The sequence below is a fragment of the Ptychodera flava genome, chromosome 2 (assembly GCF_041260155.1).
Source record: "Ptychodera flava strain L36383 chromosome 2, AS_Pfla_20210202, whole genome shotgun sequence".
NCBI classification, from domain to species: domain Eukaryota; kingdom Metazoa; phylum Hemichordata; class Enteropneusta; family Ptychoderidae; genus Ptychodera; species Ptychodera flava.
The window spans coordinates 35,463,003-35,485,520 of record NC_091929.1 but is presented as its reverse complement, the minus strand read 5'-3'; the positions used below and the strand labels follow the sequence as shown (position 1 = coordinate 35,485,520).

General features: G+C 38.9%; 2 protein-coding genes across 2 annotated transcripts in view; one reads left to right on the top strand and one right to left on the bottom strand.

The window, feature by feature from the left end:
• The window catches only part of LOC139119752 (transportin-3-like), a 29,188-nt gene extending 28,733 nt beyond the window's left edge, over nucleotides 1-455 (bottom strand). The window contains exon 1 of the mRNA XM_070683638.1: nucleotides 259-455. Within this exon, the coding sequence (XP_070539739.1) occupies nucleotides 259-375 (117 nt within the window). The 5' untranslated portion in view covers nucleotides 376-455. The remainder of the gene's footprint in view (nucleotides 1-258) is intronic.
• Nucleotides 456-7,998: 7,543 nt separating this feature from the next.
• Nucleotides 7,999-17,477, top strand: LOC139119745 (very low-density lipoprotein receptor-like). Its single transcript, XM_070683626.1, has 10 exons — nucleotides 7,999-8,174; nucleotides 8,892-9,134; nucleotides 10,056-10,193; nucleotides 10,491-10,607; nucleotides 11,770-11,889; nucleotides 12,111-12,224; nucleotides 13,069-13,164; nucleotides 14,773-14,895; nucleotides 15,781-15,814; nucleotides 17,173-17,477. Exons 1-10 carry the CDS (start codon nucleotides 8,111-8,113, stop codon nucleotides 17,192-17,194), a joined length of 1,071 nt encoding a protein of 356 aa, XP_070539727.1. The 5' UTR covers nucleotides 7,999-8,110; the 3' UTR covers nucleotides 17,195-17,477.
• Nucleotides 17,478-22,518: the final 5,041 nt, after the last annotated feature.

Below are 22,518 nucleotides of genomic sequence, written 5' to 3'. Positions count from 1 at the left end.
CGCCTGAGGTTCTCAAATACAAGCCGCGTCCTCGGTGGCTCGGTTTGCGATCAGACAATAAAGAAATCGTCATCTCGAGCTACGTGCGGTGATATGACGAGTAAGTGAGCCATTTCGTCTGGTATTTGACAGTTACTGGTGGATGTACAAGGCGATTCCGCTGCAATACATACAAACTAAATAACCTCTTGATCGAAAGTTCACAGCACACACCCGGCTTGTACATGTTGTATCCGTCAAACGTTCAACGTAACCTACCGATCTCTGAAGATCTCCTAGCCATTTCGAGGCCTTCTCTTTCGCCGAAAGGTCTGGACTGTGGTAGAGTGTTTGTACTGCTTGAACAACTGTTTCCAAGGTGGGTGCAGCCTCCATAATTCGATTGTCAAGTTAAAATATTAGGAATACACACTGTCACTGGCCGAAATGTGCGACTTCAATGGAAACGACGAACAGACAACCGGACACCCTAACTTTCTCATTTAAATTCGTCGCTGTAAATGGCGCCATCACGCTATCGCAATTAAAATGTCTTTGTCTTTTTTCCTGCCAAATTTCAAGAGAAATTAGTGTCCTCTGCCCCAAAAGAATACAAATCATGTGAATAACTTACAGAAAACATGGCGACTGAAGGCTCCACTGAAGAGACAAAATATGTGTATATTCTGGTACTGGTATAGCTACCACAGGAAGCTATTCTCAACATACGCCCATTTGCATTAGAGAGAGACAGTTAACATATATTCACAGGCGGCCCAAACGTATTTGAGTTTTCTCACTGTTTTATCTATCAGTTCCTCTCCTTTTCTTCATGATCTGACCATGCAGGTAGTACAGAGCTCTCTACAACCTCCATGCTCTAACTGATCTGAGTAAATAAAATAATTGATTATATAACCTAACCTAGCCTCTTAACTCTTTATTTTACACAACATTACAAGGAAGTTTATCTCTCATACAACTAATTAATTACACAACTAATTATGCTAATCCGTGGACTTATCAGGGATTTTATGGGTTAATCAACAGTGCGAAAGATAGGAAAGGTTACTGAAAGGGGAAGGACTTTTTCTTTTTCATTTACATCTCTTTCTTTCGCAATGTTGACCAACCAATAAAATCCCTGATTAGTCCACGGATTCGCATAATTAGTTGTGTTGACTAATTAATGGTGAAAAATCCGAAATGCTTGTGAGTAAGTGTAAATGCAGTCAACAGTGATCACGCTTTGTCAGTGTATGGGGAGAGTCACAACCTGAAGTCGTTCATTCCTTGCCAGAATTTTGGGTTCGTCTGATTAAAGATGGTCATTCCCTGAAAATCGGGAAAAAATTATTGAATCCACGATCTTTCCCAGTTCCGATACTCAAAAGATCGCTTATACTGGTCCAAAATTAATATACTCCTGTGACACGAACGTGGAGTAGAGAAGAAATAAATTACCCTCAATGCGGCTTTCGCGGGTAGTTTTCCCTCCGGTTTAGGCCTACATAGTCAAAGCACGGTTCCCCCACGAGGGACCGTGGTCAAAGAACTTTCGCAACAGGGTGCGTGTAGATCGCGCATTGCTCACTGCTTATGTCCGGCACTGGCAATATGTCCCTAAAGTCCTAAGGAGGCGAAATAGCTGATCATGAAGCTCACTCAGAATTCTGGTGTTCCCATAGGGAACCAAGAAATCCTGTCGTTGTTGTTCTTGTCGTTTATAGTGCTGTTTATGTTGATATTAGTCATGTTGGTGTTGACCAATCATAGGAACATAACTATTGTGTTGTTGTTCAAAACATATGTGATGTCCTAAGAAACACTACAGGGATGCTATCATTATGTGAGCCGATGCAACTCTGTCCCAACGTACACTCTCTACCTAATCGAAAAGAAAGAAACAAAAATCATAATGAACATGTTTATAATCATGATAGCCATAGAGGAAAGATGTCAGATGGAAGTTGTTGAAGTCTGCTTTTTATAAACTTTGGCCGAAAATATTGAACTCGATGTTTTTTTTTATTTGGTATTAGGCGTTACTTTACTTTATATCACACACATAAACTATACCATTGTTATAGCTTAGTTTTCGCGATGACCAGGACGTATATCGAGCGGATGCGTAGATATAAATACTTGCTACATTCAGTGTTGTTTGCTAATTAAATGCAAAATATGTAAATTTATCCTAGCTATTAAGTTAGGTTCCGCCCCCTTGGCAATTTGGTCAGGCTACGGCCATGCGTACGTATATCGTCAAGATGCAATGCAGGCGCGAAAATCGAAGTTAATAATATGAGAGAAAATGCCGAGAGAGTTTGACCGGTTGACCTCGCTGTTAATTTTATACAGAAAATTACAATAACAATGCTTGGTCGAATGACGCATGCCTTGAGGGTGGGATCGCCAGTGGTATAGGGGGAGGAGTACCTTCCCGATGGTGATAAGTGGTGCGGATTACCGTCGCCTAGGTGACTGGCGTTGCAAATACCTGGACTGAACCCACGCGTGGACTGAACCATTTGGTTTTTTTTGGGTGTCGATGGTACTTTGACAATAAAAGTAAAGATGCACAGATATCGAGTTTATTGTCTTGTTTATGAGCGGCCAGTATTTCCACAGCATGAATTACGTGCATTTGCCCTAGAAGAAATAAATAATTTCGAATAAAACATCGCGAATATAACCACATTCCTTAAGCTCGACGTACCCCAAAGAACCATGAAATCGCCCGACTTTCGATTGAAGAGATGAGTTTTGCCAAACCGCGTATACAGAAAAAGTGGCAGATGACTTTATTTTTAGAATCATAGACAGTATAGCGAGATGTAAAAAATGTGAAAGAGGCTCCCCATCTAACTATCCTAAATGTTTTTGTGTCGAGTTTGTGTTTGATTCGTTTCGAAAATGTGTTCCTACATTCTTATCCGATTGTGTGTGTTAATAAAAATGTTTGTTTCGCTTTGGATATTTGTAGAGAAGTTTGGATTAGTGTGTACGGTAATGTTTTGTTTGTGTGGGGAAAGCTTATGGCGAGACGCAGCCGGACCTATGTTGTTACAAAAGTTGATAGAGTCGCCCTTTGACGCTTGCGTTTCGAAACCCGGTTGTGGTTTCTCATCAGTCGCGGTGTAGATTCTTTCCTTAGTTTGTGTTTGTGAAAATTTATTTTAATGCATTTTTTAGTGGTCTCGCTTTTCGATTAGCGAGGCAAGTATATTAATTTTTGTACGTTGTGAGTCCGTTTGGTGGTTCGGTTTGTTTGTTTCTATGTTTCTTTACTTCGGTAAATTTTGTTTTGACTGGCGTGTCTTTTAGATTTTTGCGGAGGTTTGTGAATTTTTAGGCAATAAGTACCACTGGGGGTACGGATTTTATGTTTATTGGATCAAGATACTCACAAGTATCCTGGTTGATGTGCTTGTTCTCGTACATTTTGATTCATAGTTCGTTTACTTTGTTTACTGTTTGTTCTGGCTTGTTGTGTATAATACTGAGTGTTGCGTAATTGCCTTTCGCATTCGAGTACGTAATCGTTTGTGTTGACAATGACGAAAACCCGACCCTTGTCGAGGGTTTTTTTCCCGAAATTTGTCTATTGTTTGCAAGCTGGTTTATCGCGATTCTTTTAGCACGCGACATGTTTTGTTTCCTTGTTTGAAAGGGTATCTCCAGAAGTGCGAGTTTAGCAGCTTCAGATAGCTTTCAAGTTTTTGGTGTTTGTTGTTTGTGGAGCCAATTTGACTTTTCTTTGAATTTGTGTTGTTGCGATTGTTTGTGTTTCACGATGTAGCGTAGTCACATTTTACGACTTTATTTGTTGAAATCCTGAGGTGGTTTTATTCTGTTTGGTTTTGTTGGCGTCCGAATTAATTTTAAGGCCTTTGCCTAGTACTATTTTTCAGAGTTTCATAGTTTGTGCGATGATAGGTTGTTGTTGAATTTCATGTTGTTGTCGGCTTTTCTTTGGAAATGGCTGATTTATTTCCACGGCCATTTTTTCTGTCACGTTATTTTTATGTGTACGATTTTTGTTATTTCTTTTAAGTGTTTGTGTGTTCTATGTCATTTTATGGGGTTTTTTTTGGGTAGTTCTCTTGTTGGAGTGTTTGGTGCCCTGAAAAGGGCCGCTTGGTATGGGTTTTTGTTAGCGCTTGGCGCGTTTGTTTTGGCGATGAGCCTATAGCTTTTTTATGCTTCTTTTCGCCGATTCGATGTGCTTGGTAAGTAGGTGTTTGCCGCCTTCTTGTCACTGTGTGTGCGTACATGGACAGTCTGCATAGCCCTTGAATGTGGTCTCGATTTTGATCAAACCATGGAGGTACCTCCATGATCAAACTTACAATTTAGGAGTATATATCAAACTGATAAATGATTTATGTTTTCACATGGGTTCACAAAAAGTTTCGCCCCGGTGTTCATTTTTGGCCCAGGAATTCCATCTACCCACCCTTTACAGAGTAGTAAGCTTATGGGGCAAGTAAATATGGATGCGCCGGTGCGATTCAACGATCAACCTCTATATCGCATCGAAAGTCAACAATTTTACGGCACGGACTATGATTTTATAAGTTTATACACAGTCCCTCGTGGATAGAGAGACTGTGGTTTATATAAAATTATAAGGCGCGGGGTATTATATATTGACTGATTACTGTAGCTATAGATAGGCTACATTCAGGACGGGCAGCGACGGGCAGTAATTAGTAGGCAAAACAGGTGGTGTTCACCGTGGGCAGAACTCGGTGCAATGATACTGAACATTAATAGTTAGCCTGTCACCTTGAAGGTAATGCTGTAGGTGAAACAAGTAAGCTTACTTCAAACGCACGATGGTACAAACATTCCTACCTCCATGGTACAAACAACACCACAAGTGAAACGTACACATAGAAATACACGCGTTCCTACGTTGTGCCCACCGGGGCCACGCGATTAAAATATGACTGATACTGCTGGATAGTGTTAATTGGGTCGGTAAACAGTCAACTAATAGTTTAATTGACTACCTGGGTGATTGGCAGGTCGTGTCCAACGACGCATATGCAAAGCAGGCCAAAAGACAAAAGCCCCCAAAGTTATTGACAGCTGGCCAGGGGTCACCATGAATACGTAATGAAGCTTCACTACGCAGAAACTGCGTAGTCAAGCCCTTCTTAACCGGTCAAACTCTCTCGGCATTTTCCGGCATGTAATATTTCAAAAAGCATCGGTGAAATGTTTTCTTCTCGCTGAGGAAGTAAGCTTGGACCGGGATCTAATGTTTTCTTATGGCAGGGTATCCACTAGCTGTGGAAACACAGCTATCCGTGGCTGGGTAGCGTGCGTCTATGCGGGTCATCAAAAGGTCAACCCCGCGGGGTTGACCTTTTAATGACCCGCATGGACGCATGCTACCCCAATAGCGATTCGAAGTAAAGCGTTAAAATATTCTTTTGTCGGCAGAGATATATGTAGCTATTTGGGCTTGGTGGATCTATTTGGATAGATACAAAGTATGTAAACTGTAGCAAAGGAAACGACACCAGCTGCAATGCTGCTGTAATCATGGCGGGATTGCCTTGATCGGTGATTGGTCGGAAGTTTCGAAGGAAACATCTAGAGGTCGTTGATTGGCTGTGACACTGGAAGTCTTGGATGAAGTGAGGGTGCCACACGCACGAGGTAGCACCAGTCCAGACTTACGCTTCAACTGGCCGGGGCAAGGTGAGGCACCGAGTCCTCCGTATCTACCGAAACAAACGAATTATCCCAGTAATATGTCTATGAATCGGAACGGACCTCAGCAATCTGCTTCATAAGTTGGGTTGCCAGAGCACTTAGATCGTGTTACCGCCGAAGTTGGGGCATGGATGGTAGGCAGAGACGAGAAACTTTTACACGACATAGATAAACTGATGGATTCGAAGCTGCACGTCTTTCGGAAAGAAGTCAACGAGCGGGCAAATGAGAATCTAAACGAAATCCAAAGCCACCTGAAGTACAGAGAGCCAAGGACATTTAAGATGAAAGGCTGCGAGAAGCAATTCAAACACAATAATGACCAAGTGCTGGACTGTGCAGAAAAACGCAACAAAGGAGATTGACGCCAGGAAGTCGGAGAAGACCAAGAGATGCTTGAAGCAGGTACGAAACTTGTGTCCACGATAGACAGTGGGTGTACCGGTATCCTCAAATAGCACACAGATGAGTATTTCTTTTAATATGGAATACGAAACTGTTTTCGTTTTTTGATAAAAAATGCTTTGACTCCACTGAAAGAAAAAAATGTTTCAAGGTAACCCTTGAAAAAATGCTGCCAGGTTGAGTTAAAAAACTTGTTGCCATACCTATTTCCTCCAGCTCCTCCCCGAAAGTAAATGGTACACTCCTTACCAAATAGTCGCTGCCGTTACAATCCCACTTTGCTTGTGAGTGCATGCTAAACGCCATGGCCAAATTTCCGCATGTTTTACTTCTGTCAAGATTTTAAGTAATAGTCATGAAGTTACGTGGATAACTTCAAAATAACAGAATTCTTGATCTGTGTGGGAAGTTCACCGTGCTGAGGCACAGTACGCTACCTTATAGCCTACTAGCTGTGGGTCCATACATGTAGCTGTGGTATTACCAGATTCCTGCCTTTAAGCACGGTTCCAGGGACTCCTGCCTTTTAGTTTACGGGCTGATTTTGACTTTTATGACTGTGGTGGACGGGTTAAAGGGCGGTGGTCGTCGGAACGGCGCATGTGCAACTTTCTTGTTTACAAACATTGTATTTAATGCACTATATATAGATGCATCGTGTCAAAATAGCTGCAACTTTTAAATGTTACAAGGTACATTAAGACCAACATGTTCTAACTTTCATCAATCGCCAATACAGAGTTTATATCGGTCGTAGGGGTCCCTAGCGACCTTTGAGCGCCGTTCCGACGACCACCGCCCTTTAAGAGTTGTAAAAGTCAAAATCAGCCCGTAAAAGGCAGGATTCCAGTCTGAAAATACCACAGCTATTGACCTACATACAGCTGGCCAAATAGCCAGGCTCGGAGAGCTGCCGTACGCTTAGCCAGTAAGGCTATCAACACCAGCGACAAAGACGAGTATCCATGATGATAACGGTTTATTGAACTATCATATATTGTTCGTTGTCTTTGATCATTAAAAATATAATATTACCTATTGCCTTGATATTAATTGCGAATTCATTATATCGACCTTACAACGAAATTACAACCATGTTCTATTTGTATGTTATTTCCCCGTGTGTGCTTATTTCATTCTTAGCTGCCATGGGGCTGCATTTTAAAATTAGTGAACTCATTCTCGTTTTTTTTCTTGACGAAACGCATACATGAAGTGTTGATTCCTTGTCAAATGAAAGCTAGTTTAAGAGGTTGGCTTTGCACTTCATGTTTTATTGATTTGTCGTATTGCTTTTCAGCCCCCTGATTATGGCGCGCATGGTTAAAATTTAACATATTAATCCTACACAGGCTTGGAATTTAATTCTCACAAGCAGTGCATCAAAACGCTGCCGTACAAAAAATGAGTAAAAAACTGTCCTTAGGCGCAATCTACCCTGCTTTTTGTTATTACGCGATCAAAACGTCTTAGATCATAACACCCACGGTGACGGTAAGTGCCGATACTGTATACGTAATCGCAATCGACGACTATTTGTCAACTAGGCTGTCTGACTTATATGCTGGGCTCCGTAAGTTTTGTTTTGGAGGTCAAGGAGCGCCCGCACTCGACATAGTCTTACAGTGTAACATTTCCCTGGAGGGAGAAAACCACACATTGCTTTGATAACACGATTTAAACATCAGATTTAAATTCGGGAACTATACGCTGCGAATTTTGCCATCATTAATTTTGAAAAAGAGATATGGAAATTGACGTTGCTCCAACAATATCCGCTTCCGTTTATCGTCAAATTTACTGCAATTTATCTGAAATTGGCTCATCGAGGTATTGCTAGTCATGAGCTTATGACAATTAACTACTTATTCAGCAACTCTCATCATATTGATATAATAAGACTAGCGGAAGGCACTTTATAGGTAGTCTGTCCAGCGTCTGGGAGAGAAACGACCAAATTGTAAAGCTATTATAAGAGCATCAAAGTGTCCACGGCATGGAAAGAGTGCGTGAATTAGGTGTGTGTATGTTGGCCTTACTTCTTATAAACGGTATCTCAGGTGAGGTTGAAGCATGTTTACTTTATATACCTTCAGTGTTCAGAATATTCCGACAAAGGATATCGCACAGAACTGGTTCAATGTGTGATGCGCGTCCTCCTGACGGTTCGGCGAATGATATAAAAGTCAACGTCTTTGTCTTCAATGATGACACATTCCATAGGTATCTAAACAAATGACAAGCTTTGCAGTTTACTTTTACGGTGTGTTTCAATTCAGTGCCAGGACTCTGTGTGCGAGACCATGGCAGAATTAACTTCAACAAACAGTTATGCTGTAATTGTTACTAAAACAGTTACATTGTAGATCAAGTGCAATAAACTGTTCAGCTGTCGGTCCAGACAGAGTTACATATGCTGGCTTACTGGAGAGCTCAGGCTCTCGGTGTAATTCAAATGTTCACTGTCTTAATTTTTCGAAAATTTGATTTTTCTCCACAGAGTTAAGGCAGTAATTTTAATCCAAATGTCGGTAAATCTTGGGTAATTTGTTTCTCTAGTACCAAAATTTGCATGTAGACCCCAAATTGTAATTATTGATTTTGAATTGTTGAAAGTTTCCCACATGAAAGTTTGAGCAAAAGATGAAGTCTTTTACTATAACGAGGCGCATTCTGCCATAAATAAGCTTTCAGTTTTTGACAAGTCTATATTGCCTGCTTGTATCTTTGAATAAAGTGGTAATAGGTTGACTGTTGTTTGTCGCATTTCCCGCCAGGCGTGTATCACTACGGCAAAGATCCCTTGTTTTGTTCCAAAAAAGAGAAATACATCCAGGCATCCATTGAGGAATATGGAGACCGTAGTCCGTTCATCGACTACTGGATCCAGTGTCGATCCGATGGGGGCTTCGAGTCGAGGCAGTGCAGTCCGAATGGCGTGTGTTGGTGCGTGTCAGTTTTTGGCAACCGGATAGCGAGAACTTTAACACCAGCAAACAAAGAACAACCGATATGTAAAGGTAAACACTGCATGTTTCAGTGTGGGTTATCAAAGAAATCCCTGGTAGAAGACACATTTTATTGATAAATGGGAAGTTGAAAATCCATCAAAAGTACAAATTGTGCGCTTTTGGAAGCAGTGCTCTCTATGGCGTACTTTGTGTCATTCACCCGAAAATCAGCTCCAAAAAGCAGGTTAAATTGAACTGTTGTAGTATCCCTGATTTTAAGGCATCCTAGATTGATCGTTTGAGGAAACTTGAGGCTACAAATACACAACTTTCGCTGATAGCTCAGTATAAAGCTTCGTGCTTTTCCGATTACTATATATGTGTGTGTACTGTGTACTGTGTCTGTGTGTCGTCTGCTCCACGCACACCGTGTTGTTCGGTCGCACACAGAATTGCAACATCTAAGTCGGTTACTGTGACCAACTCTTTTGGGTTGGAAGCAGTGGCCGACTGGTTTTGTGTGAGGCCTAGCAGCTAGGCGATGTTGCCGTGAGTGTGTGGGGGTTCGAATCCCGTTTGGGTTATAGTAAAATTTATATTTCGCCAGTAATGTTTGCCTATTGCGCCATGACCGTTCAAAATGCTATAAATAGTTCGGCAGACGCATTTTTGATACGGATGCGCTTCTGAAGATTGAAATATTCAACGCCTTCTCTTTTTCTTCGTTATTACATCTAGCAAATCCTGATACTTTACTTACTAAATCCTGATAAAGTCAATGGATCATGGACATGCATAGAGCTCGTATTCATACAATGCAATGTATCCGATGACTCTTAGTAGAGCGACATACATATCAATGTTATCTTGGCGTGAAGAAGTTTGTAAGAGTTTCGTGTCAGAGATTTGCTGCAAACACTTGCGTTCGAAAGACGAATCAAATGGCCCATTTTAGTTTTGGAGTTTTCTTCATTTACTCTCTTAATGTAGATTTAAAAGTTGGCCAGTGTCCTAAAGTTGCTGAGATCCCATCATGCGAAGCGTCGTGCTTCACGGATGCTGACTGTCCTTCCAACTTGAAGTGTTGCCAGGCAGAGTGTGGCAGGACCTGTGTGGCACCTGTACAAGGTATGTCCAGCGCGACATTGTTAAAGCCCTTAGTACTGATGGATTGTCTCCGCCGATCCTTTGCGTAGGATGCAGATGTACCCGCTTTAGATTATTTACATTTTGCACGAAGATGGTCAACTATGGGAACACATATTCAACAATTTGTTCCGCTTTCATACAGTCTCCACTCTTCAACGATATCACGCGATCGATAGTCATGACAAGCAGATGTCGTAACTCCACCATGTCGTAATTTAATGCAAGCACTCCCTCGAAACAGATTTACACAAACGAACAACTCTAATACTTTTTCAGAATGTTATGAGGACGAAGTCACTTGTTCAGATGGACTTACATGTGTTCACAAATTTCAAGTATGTGATGGTTATCCTGATTGCCCGGATGAAGATGACGAAAATGAGTATGCATGCGGTAAGTCATGTCCCCGTATGTCAGATCATAACCATTCTTTCAATGATTGTATATACATCTCTTTATATCTGTCTATGTGCATAGTAAATTGTATGTATGTATGTATGTATGTATGTATGTATGTATGTATGTATGTATGTATGTATGTATGTATGTATGTATGTATGTATGTATGTATGTATGTATGTATGTATGTATGTATGTATGTATGTATGTATGTATGTATGTATGTATGTATGTATGTACCATTATAATTTCTGCAAGTCAATGCATCACCGTATTATCAGATGAAAGTGTAATCTCAGTGAAATGTTCATCTTGTTTACATATACTTGAGGTAATATTATATGTATGTGTAGTACAAGTGTTAGATGTATATGCGTGTACACAATGGATTTTTGCGTATATCTGACCACAGTTGGAATGTAAAAGCCTTCCGAGAAACCTATTCTATGATGCATTTATCCCCGGCTACCTGCTTCCGTGGAAATCACATTCTGTAAGCTTATATATGGCTGTCGGTCTACCTGTCGGCACCCACGTCGTTCTTTATCATTGAGTTTACTGGTAGATAAATACAGCATCTCTCTTCGACAATGATCGCTGATGGCATCAGTGACATTGGACCTTAGTTGGTGACCTTTACCTATTTGACTTACAGATTGATATATGGCGGGTGCCACATGTGGGGCAGGATGCGCTTACTATTTTTGAAACACCTGACACCACTTCTTGGCCTTTTGGCAAGAGGTCCATATATCTTTCTTTCATGAATTTGACTTTGTTTTGTGTACCGGTGCTTTACTGTCTGTTCTGTGCTGTTTTGTGTCTATGTTTATAACTAATGTATTACGAATTTTGACCTAGTGTTATGGATTACGGATGGGTATGATTGTGAGTATTTTTCTTTGTCTTCCGTTGCCAATGTATGCAGTTTAGTCTGCTTGTCTGTCTCTCTGTCCGTCTGCCTGTCTTGCTGTCTACCTTGTTCGCTGTCTGTTGCAAGTTCCAAGCCTTACAAAAGTCTTTAATGTGTACACATAGCAGGATTAAGGTAAGCCAATCAACTCTCATGGATTGTGTCCACGAATAACTGATTTATTGGCTTTCATTGAGCAATAAAGACTACCCGTGACGCCTCACTCATATGAATCTTTTACAGTGGAAAGGCGTTTCGAGTGCGTGAGATTTGGGAGGAAAATCCCAATATCGCGCAGGTGTAATGGATTCCCTGACTGTGTAGATGGCTCTGACGAAGATGACTGTGGGGAGCCCACGCAATGTAGGTTGCCATTCTGTCTTCCAGCGACAAATGGTCTTCATGCTCATGCCTTTTATGGATCTGCCTGACTACATATCAACGTCTTGTTCTATTAGTAAATTTATTAATCCACCTGATCTTCTAATTATGTATTTCTATTTGCTGGTTTTGAGTTTGCCGACTTTTAAAGCGCGCCATCAGACCGCTCTACACAGTAAAACTACCCTGCTTTCTTATTCTAGATTGTGACCTCTTGTATCAGTTTATCTGCCCAGACGGTACCTGCTTTGATAGGAATACAGCTGTTTGTAATGGCTACAAAGATTGCCAGGACGGGAGCGATGAAAAGAATTGCCGTAAGTTAAAGTGTAATTGTTGTTCAGTTACGACAACAACACAGAAAGTGCGTGGAACAGTTAGCTTGTCTAAACCATTATCAAGAGTTTGTGTCGACATCAGGAACGCACGTGAGACAGGAATGCAGAAGAACATATATATACCATCATATAGGAATTGAACGCTTGTTTCGTGGTCCCCCCTCTACCATTGACAAACGCCACTAAACTAACTTAAAAATCGAGACATAAGCAAAGGGTACGACCCCAAAAGTATAGCAAACATTAATTTTGCGAGGAAAATGGAGGATAACATAGAACCAATCAACAATCGAGAGAACGAAAGGAATATTTGCATGCAGATTCATCCGACAAGATTACTCAAAACATGTATTTTGAGCTAGCCGGCATGGCTACAACTTTGAAAAATTTAAAATTCTCAAATTACCTGCCCTAAACAAGTTATTGTCGTATATTAAATTTGACGCGCGCTAAAAAGGTCAACAGAACGCCTGTTCCGTGTTTAACATTTACATCTTTTCGGCACCCCCTGCAATTGTATATGCGCGTTCACTGTTGAATGGTTTAAAGGGGCCCATAAGACGCGCTTAACATGGCACAAACACGGTCAATACGCTGCCCATTGGACGCCCTAGTCAAAATGCAAGATGTATCATATCTAGTTATCACGAAAATGCCGCAAAGGATGCACTCGGACACGGCTCTCATCGCCCTGGGCTTTGCATTTAGGTGATACGGTGCTGCGCCAGTGTCCTCGTGCACCCCGTGCGGTATTTTCGTAATAACATATTATTTTGTTTTATGACGAAAATCATCCCGTGTAAAATATATTTTCATTTGATAGGAATGTTTGTCTGTAGAAATGGTAATGTAATCTCCTTGGATTCGATATGTGATTTTTTCAACGACTGTGGTGACAATTCCGACGAAGAAAATTGTCGTAAGTAGATATTTCCGCCCCTGAAATTTATTCTTTCATAATATAACGGAGATGGCCATTGGGAATGAAAACGCCCCTAACGTTTGTCTTTATGGAACTATCCCTGCGGGCGTAGTCGTGAACAGAACACCCTCCTGGTGGTAGGACAGCATAACACCATGAAGGACGCCTCCAGTGTCCAAAACGATGAAATGTAATTTGCAGGTTTCTGTGCTGTGATATAACCAATGATAGTTTTCCACCCGCATTGTACTCGGTGACATACCTTCCAAATAGTAATGCCAAAACAGCCTGTAAAAGCCTGTAGGCCGCATTCCTTCATAACATCAGGGTGCGATGAATAAAAAATTGATATTAAGGTTCCAAGACAAGAAATTGACCATTTTAAACTAACAATTCTCTAGTGTTTAATAAGCTCAGAACCCCCGTAAATTGTATATTTTTGGAAAGCCTAGATATAGGGGAACATTTTGGTTACCATTGTGTCACCATTGTTTACATTACTATCACGTGACAGGTAATTTGCATAACCTTTCAAAAATCGGTTTTCCCTATGTTTTGTTTCAATGCTTTGAGATATGAGGCTGAAATTCATGTGAGTGCAAGCTATCCTACAGGTCTTCAAAAAAGTGTCTCAGAATTTTTTTAAACCTTCTTAAACAGTTTTTATGCCAGAAAAACTTCCAGAGCAGTGAATTTTACCATAGTTGATTTCTTTAAAATTGTGCTCCAAAAAAACTAAGCAAGATAAAAAAAATCTGAGACACACTTTGAAAGAGCATTGTGACAGCTTGCATTCCAGCAAGTTTGAGTCAGATATTTTGAAGTATTGAGACAAAACATAGGGAAAACCGACTTTTGAATAGTTATGCAAATTATCTTGTCACGTGATAGTTATGTAAACAATGGTGACACTGTGGTTACCAAAATGTTCCCATATATGTAGGCTTTCAGAAAATGTATACTTTAGGGGGGTTCTGAGTTTATTAACCGTTAGAGAATTGTTAGATTAAAAAGGTCACATTTCTTGTCTTGGAACCTTAAGAGGCATAATCGTGCTGACGTAAATTGTGGATAAGATGGTCGACAACAACCCAAAGATAAACGGCTAAGAGACAGTTACAGCTTCATTTGCCATAATTTTCGACTTTATATCCGGTATTTCCATCCATTTTCAAAGTGCATTTTCGCATTCATATCCTGAAATTGTACCTAAATTATTCCTTCTTTTGAATTTATCAACAAAACCTATATGTCAACACTGATATTTGAATTTTGATCAGGACGAGAATTGACATATCAATGATTTCAACATATACAATGCACAATAATAGCAAACGTAATACTTTCTTATGGAACACATGTTTCCTTCAAAAAGATACAAACAGTATAAAAGTGTAATGGCGCCTATCCGGAAAATACGCATGCGTAAAACATTCCTAGTTGAAACCTTAAACATATGTAAATATTTCTTTTTCTCTATAAAACATTGATGTCAGTCAAAATCAATAATTTCATGAGTTACTCTTTTCGTAATATTCCAGCCGCTCTGCTGACCAAATCTCAAGTTGTAAGACTGCAAATATTTATTTTGTTTATTTCTCACAGAGTATCCAGCACACTGCGGGACAGATATTAACTACCCTTGTGATAACGGCGAATGTATCTCACCCTACTATTTCTGTGATGGCTTCCCTGACTGCTCAGATGGGAGCGATGAACACAACTGCCGTAAGTTATAAAACCATGAAAATACGTTTCCCCTTGCATTCACATATGATTTCCGAAAACAGCTCGTGTACATCGAGTGAGGGACACCTCTTGTTGTAGAGCAACGCTTACAAAACGGCGACTTTTATGTATATTTACTATGTGCGCAACCATAATATTTTGACTTAATATTTCAATACAGAGAGAAAAGAAAACAATGGGTGTAAAATTATCTTAACTTTCAAACCGTCAAACTATCAGGTCGTATTTTGTAATCAGGCCACAGTAATTAAATTCTTTCTTAACATCCAGTCAAAGTTTTGAAAGCTAAGTTGTTAAGAGGTTCAAAAACTCACGGAGAATATTTTAGACTCGAAAACATTACATTTACTTGGTTGTTTCCTTGTACTACGTCATATTCAAGAATTAAAGCTGAAACTTTTTTCAATTCCGTTATTGTTACTGCATTATGAACTTCTGCAAGTATGCAGGCGTTTTTAGTACATTTTACATAGTATATTAATAATGATATGAAGGCAGGAAAGTTAAGCGATGAAATCCTATTCAAAACAGTTTTTTTCATGAAAACCTCCAAAACCCTATAAGCGCGGGGACGCAAAATTAAGAATAAATAAGTTAACTGCACGTTCATTACCGATTCGCTCTGTGATTTTACTTTCGCCGTTATTCGTTTATTTAATTATTTCATTGATCACATTACAAGTACATTCTTTCATTAATCAATTAATAATTAATGGTTATCTAAGAAATTATGATAAAACAATAATTGACAAATTGGTTATTTCAATGAACTAACTGATAAATTATCACTGTCTCCGACTCTCTCTCTCACTCATTCACTCACTCAATAATTAAATATTCGCTAACTCACTTGTTGTTTTTCAGCTACGAAGCATTGGTTGGACACAAATCAATCAATGTAAGTGCCAACGTTTTAGTCATGAGCAAAATAGGGATTTACATTAGCTCGTTTGATTTTGCTCGGCCCGAACCGTCACCGGGAAATTCTTTGAAAAGAAAATCAATATTAAAATCTACGAGTACAGTATCATGGATGAATATGCCTTTAAGGCATGTTTTATGGCACATTTCTTGAATAATCAATAAAGCGGAGGTTGATCAGTTACCATTTTTTGAACCATTAGCTTTTCAAGGTCAAAGCCACTTTGGAGTCACTTAGCTCACATTGCGAATTTCATTCCTAAATTCGCAACAAGTTATTTCCACGCGTGATTTTTTAAAGTAATCACAGTAAGCTTATCTCAATTAATGATCTTCACGTCACTTTTACGCTTTGCGTGTGGAAATGTCAGTATGAAACCAGATTGTTTTCAAATTCTGTATCATCGCGCGAGCGAAATGTATTTTCGTTTGACGAATGCTCATTAGCGATTGCATGCCGCCGCACCGAAGGGGCTCGTATATATCTGACGAATGGGAGGTCGTGTACTGTAAAACCTAACTATAAAACGGACACACGACATACTGTATAGTGAACTGGTATTGCATACTCCCATACAGTGAAAACTGATTAAAATCTTAGGTCGTTATTTTGACTGCAGGGCATCGCAAAATAATTATTATGATATGATATTATAGGTAGGGCAGTAAGAAGAATACATTTGACAGTATAAACACGATTTGACAGCATTTAGTGTGGATAAATGTGAACTATATTTTTCGAAGTGGCTTGATATATAAGGTAAAAGCATGTAATAATGACAACGGTGCATTAATACAATATCTTCATTTTCTGTTAGTATTGAAAGACGTCAAGAAAACGATGCCACACTCCAACGGGATAAGATGGAATGTCTCACAAACGTTGGAGAATTTCCAAAATCGTGTGGGACATTCAATCTCGGTCCGTTGGGGTATGAGGTTCCAATTATCGTGCATACTTGAGAGTTAAGAACAAGCTTTGAATGATCTCAGTCACAGATATTCTTTCAACCAAATATGCAAGAAAGACGTGCAAACTGATGCCAATATTTTTCTTATTTTCGGTTTAATCACGTTTTAGCAAGATGTGGATAACATTCATTTGTTGAGTTTGCGTTTTAAACGAAGACATAAAACAGTTTAAAACAACGCAAACATCATAAGTACATTCCTAACTCGATATTTATCGAAGTGTGCTTTTGAGTGAAGAGGCGATTTTCAAAGAAATTACGTTACGCCTGAAAATACACCTTGTGACGTCAACATACTCGTTTGTGAGTTGGCTGGTCATTGTAATAATTAACGCAAATTTTAATATTTTCTTTTATTTTCCAGAAACAAGGGCGGAAAAACTTGAAGTTAACCGCAAGAGAAATGTTGCTATTTGATGGTTCACTATCGATAAAGCGCCTGTCAGCAATGCTTCAAGTGAAAGCTAACTTAGATACCGTGTCTTACGATTGACATCTATAACTACCATTGCTATGTTTCTGAAATTCAATTACCTCCACTATTTTAGTGTGCCCTGAGGCTGTTTCTGTAATTATTTGGAATTCTTTAATATAGTTAATTTTGTCAAATGTCATGTTTTCCTTCACAGTACGTTTACCAATATACGTCATTAAATTTAATCAATAGTTGATTTTTCGTTATGAATCTTTCTTTGAATGCAACTATAAACGTACACATACATACATACATACATACATACATACATACATACATACATACATACATACATACATACATACATGCATACATGCATACATACATACATACATACATACGTACATACATACATACATACATACATACATACATACGTCATACATTCGAATTCGTTAACGCGTCGGCGCGCGGAAACAAGGAATAGCCGATACGAAATCATGACACGGAAACACACTTCGGTAGCACGATGAAACGTCATGAATCATTTATCTCGTGGTTTTCTATACAGTTTCACACCCTCAGATGACGACCTTACCCTTAATAAGTAGGGTAACAAAAGCTGTATAGTACAGTGGCAAAATAGTATTTAATTTAGCATTGCGGTAAATTACCCTTTTAAATGCTGGTACGAGAACATTTCTATATTTACTTACAGGAATACTAATTTTGTGAGTAGAGAAAATTTCATGATGGAATTCTTCGAATGAAGATGTGGCAACGTTTATGCATTTGAATAAAGCAAAGGAAATGTCCTTCTTATTTCATTTTATCTTTTTGCAAGTACATCATGTATACTTGGAACATCAGTATTTACCACATTTCACCTCAGCGGTAACAGACCGTGTGCAGCACTTTTAAAATAACCTGACATCCAAGCCTGGCGAACTTAACAGAGCTGTGACTCCTCAGGTCAGGGTACATAGCCCGAACAAATCGTTGCGCCTAATATAAAGATGTGTGACAGCGCCTATGTTATTTTCTGTCTATCCTTTGTATTACGCACACCGAAATTGAAAGATTTCACTTTTGCTTATTCTCGTATGGAAATTATAACAATTCTCTTCTGAAATTAAGAATAACTATTTGAAGCCACAATACAAAATTTGAAATAAGAAACAAACTGCCAAATATTTACCGACATTTGAAATGCCAATGCCATGATAACTCTACGGGCCAAATGCAATTTTTGCTTTCCTAAAATTATGCCATTGGAAACTTTATTACCCTTTGAACCTTAAAATGAGAAGTAGACTAAACAAGTATTATAAAAATTTGAGAATCCGAATATATGTCCCCTAGATGCATGCTACCTTAACGCTGTCACCTGACATATCGTTTGTAAGATCTTACAGCATTTCTGAAAACCGTTCACTCCTTTAAGAGAGATAGTGTTGTGACAGCCGTGTAACAACATTGCGTGTTTTCTTTATGCACTGGCAGACGGCAGACCTGTCATGTCTGAGCAGTGTAAAATATCAAAAATGTCACGAGTTTGCACAACTGATCAACATTAGACACGGGTCTTTCTATCCACTCACGTCATATGGTTACAGAAACTGCGCAAATACAATGCATACATACATACATACATACATACATACATACATACATACATACATACATACATACATACATACATACATACATACATACATACATACATACAAACCAGTGTTGCAACTTCCTTTTAAAGATATGTTCTTTGTCATATCCTCAACTCTGAGGGAACGGATGTTTTATTAATATTTTGGAAATGAGGTCATTTTCTAATCGAAATTGGCCCATGTCATAATCCTCCAAATTAGCACAAAGAAAATTAATATTTCACGCTCTCGACATTAGCGTCCTTGGACGCGATAAATCCCGCGCAATTCAGTGGCGCCGGGAAATACCAGCGGGGTATCGACAACATGGTCGTACTCGTTACACATTTAAAAATTTACCCAGTAACTTTTTTTTTGATTACTGCTCCCATGTTCTATCGTATTTCAACCATTTGTAATATTGGGCTGTCATTATCATTTTAATTTATTCATGGCGTGGTTTTCAAACAAAAGAATTGTAGCAAGCCACGCACGAGCAAGTGATAATTTATACTTTTATATACTTTCCTACGTCGGTAGAAATCAAAGTATTGTATCTCATCTTAATGTATTCTTAATGGCGCCGGTATCCGACATAGCCAAGACATCACTCACGGACTAACTCAGACACTCAAGAACACGGTCACTCCCTTGTGGAGTGACCGAGACTCACGTACTGACTCAGACACTAACAGGAGGAGACAGGACGGGCCGTGAGTCCTAGCCATGGTTCAGTATTCAATAAATAAGTTAAAGTTCTACATCATTACTCGTGGTCAGTTCCAGCTTCTTTCCTAATGTTTAGCATATCATTCAAATTTGTTAATAAACACGTCAGGGCGTGGGTGCACTGAAAGCGTGACACGGAAAAGCACTTCGCTCGCACGATAACATGTCATGTGAAAGCGATAACTTGTGACTTTCTATACTGCTTCAAACTCTCGGACGATGATCTGATCTCTAACTATTTGTTTGACAAAGGTTGCTTATTACAGCGGCAATATAGTATTGAATTAAGGTAAATTGGTTTTTGCACCCTTTTAAATGCTTGTATAAAAACATCACTGTTTCTACGTACAGCCATACTAATTTTGGAGCAGAGAAATATTTTATGATGGAATTCTAATCTGGGCATGTTTCTGCATTTCAATAAAGCTACGGAAATGACCTGCAAATTTCGTTTTATACGACCTTTTTGGAGTATAATTGGAACATAAAAATAGCCCCTTTTTAGGTGCTTGCTCTGTCACTACTACTATTTCACGTCAGCAGTACTAAAAGACCGTGTTCAGCAATTATGAAAAACCTGACGTTTAAGTCTACAGAGTTATGACTCCTCAGGGCTGGGTACATAGCCACGAACAAATAGTTGTACGTACAGAGAGATGTGTTACAGGGCCTTAGTTTCGGTCTATCCTTTGAATCTAAAATGGAAAATTAAAACTTTTGTTAAGTTCTGTTGTGGGGATTTTGACAATTCTCTTTTGAAATCATCAATAAAAAGTTGGAGCCTCCGTACAAACTTTGACAATAGAGAAACAACTACCCTGTATTTGCCGACACTTAAAATTCAAAATGCCATACCCTGCGTTACCTCCACTGGGAAAATATTACACTTTTCGATTTCCCCTAAAATATGTAGGTGAAAACTATTTACTCCTAGGGCTTTAAAATGAATCCCTAAAAGAGGACCAAACAAGCATTGTGAAAGTTCAATATCTGTCCCAAAGGTGCATTCTACTTAAGGTAGTATGCACCTCGAAAGTGAAAGACTTAAACTTTTGCTCAAACTTTCCTCAAGAAGTCTTTCAACCATTCTCTTTCAAAATCAAGAATAAAAATTGGGGGTCACCTTGCAAATTTGGGTACTAGAGAAACAAACAATCCAAGATTTACCGATATTTAAGATTCAAAATGTCAGCCAAACCTGTGTTAACTCTATGGAGAAAAAGCCAATTTTCGAATTTCGAAAAACTAAGCCGATGAAACATTTTCTTTCTTCAAGACCTTTAAAATGAACCCCCACAAGTGGTAGATCAGAAAAGGATTGTAAAAGTTGAGAGTCCGAATATCTGTCCCCGAGGCGCGTTCTCCCTTAAAGATGTCATCAAACATATCATTTGAGCGATCTTAGTGCATTTCTGAATACCTGTCAGTCCGTCAAGAGAGACAGATGTGACAGCGTTCTGAGAACATTGTATGTTTTCTATACGCACTAGCAGACGATAGACTCATTTCTGAGTAATGTGAAATATCAATTGTTTTACGAGTTCGCACCGATCAACTGAGGGCCGAGAGGCTAATTACAGTTGTCCTAAAATTAAATGGTAAGAACGATATAGCAGTATTTGCTGCCATTTTATGAAAGTCCCCAAAATGCTTTCAAATCGGCAAACGTATAGGCGGCTGTTTCAGAGGAACAATAATTATTAGTTTTTAAGCAGGCCTCAGTGTTCTTTTGTCGATCACAAAATTGACTGTTCATTCATATCCTCTTGAGTACACTTTGTCACTCAAAGAAACTGTCCATACGATATGCCTCATATAAAAAGCACTTACAATACTGGCAAACATATAACGTCCCGAAAATACGATTTTGGCATGCAATCGAAAACTGTCACATTGTTGATTGAAGACTTTAGAGCGTAAAAACCGTTATTTCATCAGTTTACACATATGCGGGCAAATATACAGCAATTTTCATTTCTTTCTTTTCAAAGAGTATGCGCCTTTATAAAAATATGATTGGCATTTCATCAACATAAGTTGATTTAAGTACCAGCACCCTCTCCTGGCGTAATAGCAAAAATATTAATAGCAAGTAATTAACGCTCCATAGAATTAACACATGGTTTGCGGCCGTTCATAATTTTAAATATCGGCAAATCTTGGGCTATTTGTTGCTGTAGAACCAAACTTTGAATGGCGATCCCCCCCCCCCATTTTTATTCTTGATAGAGAATGGTTGACAGATTCCTTGAGGAAGGTTCGAGCAAATGTTCAAGTCTTTCACTTTCGAGGCGCAAACTACCTTAATCCCTTAATCGAAAAAATCGTTGCATTGTTACGCCTCTTGCATATATATATATATATATATATATATATATATAATATTATATTATATATATATATATATATATATATATATATATATATATATATAGTATTATATATACATATATATGTGTGTCTGTGTGTCTGTGACTGTCTGTGTCTGTGTGTGTCTATGTGTCTATGTCTGTGTCTTTGTGTGTCTGTCTGTTTTCACACACATGCGATAGATAGATCCATTTGTAAGTATGATACATACATACATACATACATACATACCCTTACTTACTTACTTACATTCAAACTCTGATCTTTATATTTGTCTGCTAAATTATTTATACATATTCTGTGACACGGATAGCAAATGATGTGGTCATGTTGAGAGATGGACAAAGTTATTAGTTCACAGTACCGATGTCCAAATGCCTCAAAATAAATCAATTATTGATATGGTCTATTTTGCATGAAAGTGTTAGTGTCAATTTGGCATTGCTCCGAATGACGACAGCATATAGGTATAAATAAATATAAAAGTAGTGAACAGACCTGAATAAAAATGCAAGCTAACGGGGAACCATTATTCATGCAGATTAGCATT